The sequence below is a fragment of the Propithecus coquereli genome, unplaced genomic scaffold, assembly GCF_000956105.1.
Source record: "Propithecus coquereli isolate 6110/MARCELLA unplaced genomic scaffold, Pcoq_1.0 Scaffold156, whole genome shotgun sequence".
NCBI lineage: Eukaryota > Metazoa > Chordata > Mammalia > Primates > Indriidae > Propithecus > Propithecus coquereli.
Genome location: NW_012140080.1, coordinates 227572 through 236037, shown reverse-complemented (window position 1 = coordinate 236037; position 8466 = coordinate 227572). Strand labels below are relative to the sequence as shown.

Below are 8466 nucleotides of genomic sequence, written 5' to 3'. Positions count from 1 at the left end.
GCAACACAGTGAGACTCTGTCTCAAAAAAAAAAATCTATTTTAAAAAAAAAAAGGAAAATGGAAAGATATTGCATATTCATGGATTGGAAGAATACTGTTAAAATGACAATACTACTCAAACCAATTCATAGATTCAATGCAATCCATATCAAAATACCAATAACATTCTTCACAAAAATAGAAGCAACAATCCTAAAATTTTTATGAAACCACAAAAGACCTAAAGAGTCAAAACAATCCTGAGCAAAAAGAACAAAGCTGGAGGCATCACGCTACCTGACTTCAAAATATACGACAAAGCTATAGTAACCAAATAAGCATAGTCCTAGCATAAAAACAGAGACATAGACTAATGGCATAGAATAGAGAACGCAGATATAAATCCACATATTTACAGCCAACTCATTTTCGACAAAGGTGCCAAGAAAATACAATGGGGAAAGAACAGTCTCTTCAATAAATGGTACTGGGAAAACGGGATAACCATATGCAAAAGAATGAAACTAGACCCCAATTTCTCACCATATGCAAAAAATCAAGTCAAAATAGATAAATGACTTAAATCTATGACCTGAAATTATGAAACTACTAGAGGAAAACATTGGGGAAATGGTTTAGGACTTTAGTCTGGGCAAAGATTTTTGGGGAAAGACCACAAAAGCACAGGCTACCAAAGCAAAAATAGACAAATGAGATTACATCAAGCTAAAAGCCTTCTGCACAGCAAAGGAAACAATCAACAAAGTGAAGAGACAACCTATAGAATGGAAGCAAATATTTGCAAACCATCTGACAAGAGATTAAGAACCAGAATATATAAGCTCAAACAACTCAATATCACATACAAAAAAAAAACACTTTAAAAATGGGCAAAATATCTGAATAGACATTTCTCAAAAGAAGACATACAAATGGCCAAGTATATTAAAAAATGTTCAACATCAATAATCATCAGAGAAATGCAAATGAAAACCTCAATGAGATATTATCTCACCGTAGTTAAAAAGACTTTTATCAAAAAGACAGGGAATAACACATGCTGATGAGGATGTGGAGAAAGGGAAACAAAATTGAAAATGATACAATTTATGCATCTGTATCTGTCACAAGTACCTCCACCTCAGTTTACACTCACTCTTTCATCTCTAGGAATCTAAATTTGATCCTTAAGAGCAAATGTAGACTAACCCTCATCACTTCAGGAAAATCATCATAAAGGGGAGAAGGAAAAATAGAAAGTGTCTTTACCAGGGCCTTTCCAGGTAAAGATGGTAAGCTGAACATAGGCATCTAACCTATGCTGACTCTAGATACCTCACCAAAACTATAAAGTTGTTTTTCTCTTTTTCTTTTTAAGGCCTAAATCCACAAGGTCAAAGATAACAAGAAGAGAGATAATAGCAACAAAACTTCAGAAGCTGAATGGTAACTGACTCAGCAGACCTGAAACGGGTGAATCTTAAATGAGAAGTAACAAAAGCCAAGAAACAATCCAATATTCTCCACAGAACCCCACGCCAAAAGGCCCAGGAATTTTACACCAGGCACTACTGAAAATAAGGGTAAAGAAGGGACTAAAAACCAAATGAAGAGGTGAAAAATCTGTCTATGAAGCAATTTTGATTCCTAAATCTTCTACCCCACTCCAAAACCTCCCCTACCACAGAAGCTCTGAGATGTATTTTTTGAAGCAGATAAAGCAGTTGAAGGCCTGGGTACCCACACTGAAAACTATAGTGAGTACTGAAACCACCCCTCCTCATCCAGCCTTTTTCTCTCACTCAGATCCCAGAACACTTACAGGTCTACACTCTCCAGCAGCACACTGGAAGTACTTCTCTAGGTATCTGACCTGCTAAAGAGGAAAGACCTAAATACACTGATATCAGAGATAATTCCAAAGAAATAAAACACATTGATACCATGTAATGAAGAATTTAGCTGATCTTTGTCTCTGGTTCCTGGGAGGTAGATACTAAATGCTTGGTATTTCCTGAGTGAGGAATGTGTTTGTTAGTCATGGTGGGCCTCTGGGACAACACCTGTTAGCTTATATTACGGAGATGACTCAGAGTGGGCCCCTAGATATTTTGTGCTAATGAGATGACTCAGGATGGGGGCTGGCCATGCCAGAAAGACAAACTATGTGATTAGAAGGTTGGGGGACTTTCAGCCAACCTCCAGGTAGGGGAGGAGAGCTAGAGAATGAGTTCAACCACATGGTCAATGGTTCAATCAATCATGCCTACATAATGAAGCCCCAATAAAAACTCTGTACAGTGCAGTTTGGGTGAGCTTCCCTAGTTGGCAATATCTGCATATTATCATACGTTGGTGTGTCTTGATGTGCCAGGAGGGTAATGTGTCCTGCCTCCATGAGAAGAGGATAATGGAAACTGCATTTGGAACTCTCCCAGACCTTGCCCTATGTATGTCTCCCTTTGGCTGTCTCTGATTTCTATCCTTTTGCTATAATAAAACTAATAGTAAGTATAGTCAGCCCTCCATATCTGCAGAGGATTGGTTCCAGGACCCGCCATGGATACCAAAATCCACAGATGCTCAAATCCCTTAGTCAGCCTTCCAAATCCATGGGTTCCGTATCCACAGATTCAACCAATTTCAGGTTAAAAATACAGTATTTATGTTGAAAGTACTGTGTAGTACTTTCAGTGATTTCTGTGAGTCATTCTGGTGAATCATCAAACATGAAAGGGTAATGGGAACCCATGAATTTGTAGCCACCTTGTCAGAAGTGAGAGTGGCCTGGGAACACTCAAACTAGTAGCTGGAGTCCGAAGTGAGGGAAGTCTTGTGGAGGACTTTGCTTTTAACCTGTGAACTTTGGCCTAACTCCAGGTAGTTGGCAACAGAAGTCATTGGAGATATTAAGGATCTACCCAAGGAAATGTCCAAGCCAGATCATCCTATATTGAATACCACCCAACAATTCAGCACTTGCCATCAACCTTTTAGTGTCCCACTCTTAAATATGGGCAAAAGGCTAAGGATCACCAGACATACTGGAAGAAACATAAAAACACTTCAGAAAACCTACGACTGATAACCTCAGAGAGAGAACAAAAAAGAACTCTTAGAAATTAAAAGTGAGAGACAAAATGAAAAACTCTATAAAGGGCTATAAAATAAAGCTGAGGAAATCTCTCAAAAAATGAAGCAAAAAGACACAGAGATAGAAAATAGAGTAAAGAAGGGAAAATCAGAGGACTTCGGGGGGCCCAAATGCAGAATAACAAAATTCCAGAGAGAATGAAAAAAATAAGAAGAAATCAAATAAATAATCTAAGAAAATATCCCAGAATTGAAAGACATAAATTGCAGGATGCAAAGTACCCATTGGGGACCCAGCACATGTATGAAATAGATTTATATCTAGGCAAATCACTGAGAAATTTCAGAACAATATGGGACATAAATCTTATAAGCTTCCAAAAAATAAGTCACATACAAAAGATAAAGAATCAGAATGGCATTAGATTCTCAAAAAGAACACTGGAAGCTAGGGGGATAAAAAACAGATCGAAACCTTTACAATTCTTAGGGGGAATGATTTCCAACCTAGGATTGTATGTATGCCCAGGCAAACTCATAATTAAGCATAAGGGTCGAGTGGAAAAAGACCTTTTCAGATACACAAGGACTCAAAACCTTTACCTCCCTTGTACCTTTCTCAGGAACCTACTGAAAGATCTATTCCTCTAAAATCAGGGAGTAACCAATGAAGATGAAACTACAGAATTCTAGGGAACAGGAGATCCAACCCAAGAGAGAGTTAGGCAAAGGGAATCCCCAGGATGATGGCAAATTGAGATCCTAGAACAATCTACTGCTGCAAGCCGAGAGTAAACAGTCCAGACCAGAGCCAGTCAGAAGGCTCCAGCACAGATTTATTCAAGATAAAGTGAAAAAATACTGTCTGAACATACCAGGAGGATATTTATACAACTGTAGGGGATGGGATAGAAAAGTAGGCAAAACAAAAATTGATACTTATTAATTCTAGGGTGAAAAATAAAGTACAGGAAAGGGAAAGTAATCATAATGTCATACAGGAATACCTCATTTTTATTATGCTTCACTTTGCTGCATTTCACAGATACTGCATTTTTTATAAATTGAAGGTTCGTAGCAACCCGGCATGAAGCAAGTCTATTGGTGCCTTTTTTCTAATAACACATGCTCACTTTGTGTCTGACACATTTTGGTAATTCTTGCAATATTTCAAATTTTTTCATTATTATTATATCCATTATGTTGATCTGTGATCTTGGATGTTACTATTGGAATTGTTTTGGGAAGCCTTGAACCATACCCATATAAGATGGCAAACTTAATCCATAAATGTCTGTTCTGACTGCTCCACCAACTGGCTATTCCCCCATCTACCTCTCTTTGGGCCTTCCTATTCCCTTAGACACAACAATATTGACATTAAGCCAAGTAATAACCCTACAATGGCCTCTAAGTGTTAAGTGCAAGGAAGAGTAACACATCTCTCACTTTAAACTAAAAACTAGAAATGATTAAGCTTAGTAAGAAAAGCATGCAAAAAGCCAAGACAAGCCAAAAGCTAGATCTCTTATGCCAAACAGCCAAGTTGTGACTGCAAAAGAAAGTTCTTGGAGAAAATTAAAACTGCTATGCCAGTGCACACATGAATGATAAGAAAGTGAAACAGCCTTATTGCTGATATGGAGAAAATTTTAGTGGCTTGGATAAAAAGTCATATCAGCCACAACATTCCCTTAAGCTAAAGCCTAATCCAGAGCAAGGCCCTAACTGTCTTCAATTCTATGAAGGCTGAAAGGGGTGCAGATCTGCAGAAGAAAAATCTAAAGCTAGCAGTTGGTTCTTGAAGGTTAAGGAAAGAAGCCGTCTCCATAACATTAAAGTGCAAGGTGAAGCAGCAAGTGCTGATGTAGAAGCTATAGCAAGCTATCCCCAACATCTAGCTAAGATCATTGATGAAGGTGGCTACACTAAACAACAGATTTTGTAGACAAAACAGACTTCTATTGGAAGATGACACCATCTACGACTGCCATAGCTAGAGAGAAGTCAATGCCTGGCTTCAAAGCTTCAAAGGACAGGCTTACTCTCTTGTTAGGGATTAATTCAGCCAGTGACTTTAAGTTGAAGCCAATACTCGTTGACCATTCCAAAAATACTATGACCCTTAAGAATTATGCTAAATCTACTCTGTGTGTGCTCTATAAATGGAACAAAAAAGCCTACATGACAGCACATCTGTTTACAGCATGATTTACTGAATATTTTAAGCCCAATGTTGAGACCCACTGCTCAGAAGGTTTTTTTGAAATATTACAGCTCGCTGATAATGCACCTGGTCACCCAAGAGCTCTGATGGAGATATAGGAAATGTATGGGAAGACTAATGTTGTTTTCCTGTCTGCTAACACAATATCCACTCTACAGCCCACGGATCAAGGAGTCATTTCAACTTTCAAGTCTTAATATTTAAGAAATACGTTTTCAGGCCAGGCGCGGTAGCTCACGCCTGTAATCCTTCCTAACACTCTGGGAGGCCGAGGCGGGAGGATCACTTCAGCTTAGGAGTTTGAGACCAGCGTGAGCAAGAGTGAGACCCTGTCTCTACTAAAAATAGAAAGAAATTAGCTGGGCATGGTGGCATGTGCCTGTAGTCCCAGCTACTCAGGAGGATGAGGCAGGAGGATCGCTGGAGCCCAGGAGTTTGAGGTTGCTGTGAGCTAGGCTAACACCACAGCACTCTAGCCCAGGCAACAGAGCAAGAGTCTGTCTCAAAAAAAAAAAAAAAAAAGAAAAGAAAAATAATATATTTTCATAAGACTATAGCTGCCATAGATAGTGATTCTTCTAACAGATCTGGGCAAAGTAAATTGAAAACCTTCTAGAAAGATTCACTATTCTACATACCATTAACAATATTCATAATTGAGAGAGGTGAGGAGTAGTTAAAAAAAAGAAAAAGAAAAAGAACATTCATGACTCATGGAAGGAGGTCAAAATATTAACATTCACAGGGATTTAGGAAAAGTTGATTCCAACCCTCACAGATGATTTTGAGGGGTTCGAGACTTCAGTGAAGGAATTAACTATAGAATTAGAAGCAGAACCTGAAGATATGACTGAATTGCTTCAAACTCATGATAAAACTTGAATGGATGAGGGGTTGCTTCTTATGGATAAAGTGGCTTTTTGAGATGGAATCTACTCCTGATGAAGGTACTATGTACATTGTTGAAATAACAACAAAGGATTTAGAATACTACATCAACTTAATTCATATAGCAGTGGCAGTGTTTGTGTGGATTGACTCCAATTTTGAAAGAATTTCTACTGTGGGTAAAATGCTATCGAACATCATCACATGCTACAGAGAAATCTTTCCTAAAAGGAAGAATCAATCATTGCAACAAACTTCACTATTGTCTTATTTTGAGAAATTGCCACAGCCACCCCAACCTTCGATAACCACCACCCTGATCAATCAGCAGCCACCAACATTGAGGCTGGCAAAAAGACCCTCCACCAGCAAAAAGATTATGACTCACTGAAGGCTCAGATGACTGTCAGCATTTTTTAACAATGAAGTATTCTATAATTAAGGCATGTATATTGCTTTTTTAGACATAATGCTATTATACACTTAATAGGTTATGGTCTAATATAAACATTAGTTTTAAATGCTCTGGGAAACCAAAAAATTTGTGTGACTCCTAGCTTTATTGCAATATTCACTTTATTGCAGTGGTCTGGAATAGAACCTGCAATATCTCTGAGATATGCCTGTACATGGCTCGGTAATGAGTATCATTAACACAGTCATAACAGTGCAAACACTGACTATTAGTCTAGCCAAAATTATGAAGGGAAAACGGCAGGACAAGAAGGACATATATATGCAAAGACAGCCTAGAGGTGGGTAGAATGCATTTTTGAGTGAGGAAAAAAACTGAACCCTCACCTTGCATAGTGGGAAGTTAACAGATAATGCCTGTAACTGAAAAATCAAGAAGTAGCTCATAGAGTATGTTATTTAGATATAGAGGTAAACACCAAATAAATGAGATGAAAGAATTTAAAATGGGTGGCTCTGAAGAATGGGAAATTTGTGGACTGTCTGGAATGGGAAGAACTGCCCCTTTTTATTAGAAGAATCATAATATATTTTGATTTTTTAAATACATGCATATATAACTTTAAATAAACAAAACTGAAATAGAGAAAATGTCCACACATTCATGTACACACAGTTCCAGACAGAGCCATTCTATCTGTTCTTTCTTTTTTTTTGAAGTCTTAAAGGCAAGAAAGAACATGGCAATGATAAGGAACTTAAAACACAGCAGAAATCCAGTATGTGAAAGAGAGAATGGCAATAAACAATACTAGCGATATAGGCATATCCTGCTTCTTAGGAATTAATAAATGCTATACGATTGATTGCTTATATTGGGACAATCAGGAAAATTTAAATATAAACTAGGTATGATAAATGTTATTATATTATGTAGAAGAAGGTCCTTTTTAAAGAGAAAGGGAGATATATATTTTAAAGAGATATATATCTAGCAGTTAATGTTACAATTTCTATGATTTACTTTAAAAATTCTTCAACAATTAGATTTAGAAAGTGGAAAATGTTAATAATTGTTAAATCTAGGTGATGAATATATGAGTATTTATCATACTATCCTTATTTTTCAGTACTCTGGAAAATTTTCAAAATAAAAAGTCAAGAAAAAAATTACTTTATAAAGACCTATGCATGAAGTAATGAGTTCGATTTTCATGACTATCTTTAAACAGGGACAGAATGAGACTAGAAATATTCTACAGTTATCTTACCATATCCTGCCATAGAAGCACCATTCTCGACATCCACTGTGTTCTTATTTTCCTCTGCTAGAGCTTTAACATATCTTTTGCTTAAATCTAGTATTTGTTCACGTAACTTGACACTACTTTGATGTCTTGGTTGTTGAAAAGTGTAGTGCAGTAACATCAATCCCCAAATGAGTCCAAATACAAGCAACAGTAAACTCAATTTCTGAGACATATTTTTTCTTGAGATTGTAAAAAACATTTCTGATGGAGTAAAAAGACTTGAGTGAAAAGTGGTAACTGGAGACAAGCCACCAAACAATCAAGACTTTTGAAAGAAAAAAGAAAAAAATTTCCTCTAATATTGTATATTCTTCATCTTCAGCAAGGTTGTATCCACTCTATTAACTCTGTAAAATTAAAAGAAAAAAAGGTGATTAGTCTTAATCTGTATTAGTAACAAAATAGATAATGATAAAGAAAAGACTCTATAGTTTTGGTTTGGAATTATATCATCTTCTTTGACAACTTTCTCCACCACTAAGCTTCCTGGTATTTTATCAATTTAATTTACATAACTTTTCAAAATTTGAATTAGAAATAAATATCAGTTCTTT

The 8466-nt window shown here is 36.7% G+C and overlaps 1 protein-coding gene across 1 annotated transcript in view; it reads right to left on the bottom strand.

Annotated features, from left to right (window-relative positions):
• Positions 1 to 8466, bottom strand: part of CCDC126 (coiled-coil domain containing 126) — a 47234-nt gene that overhangs the window by 24854 nt on the left and 13914 nt on the right. The window contains exon 3 of the mRNA XM_012640688.1: positions 7874 to 8259. Coding sequence (XP_012496142.1) covers positions 7874 to 8111 — 238 coding nt within the window. The 5' untranslated portion in view covers positions 8112 to 8259. The remainder of the gene's footprint in view (positions 1 to 7873; positions 8260 to 8466) is intronic.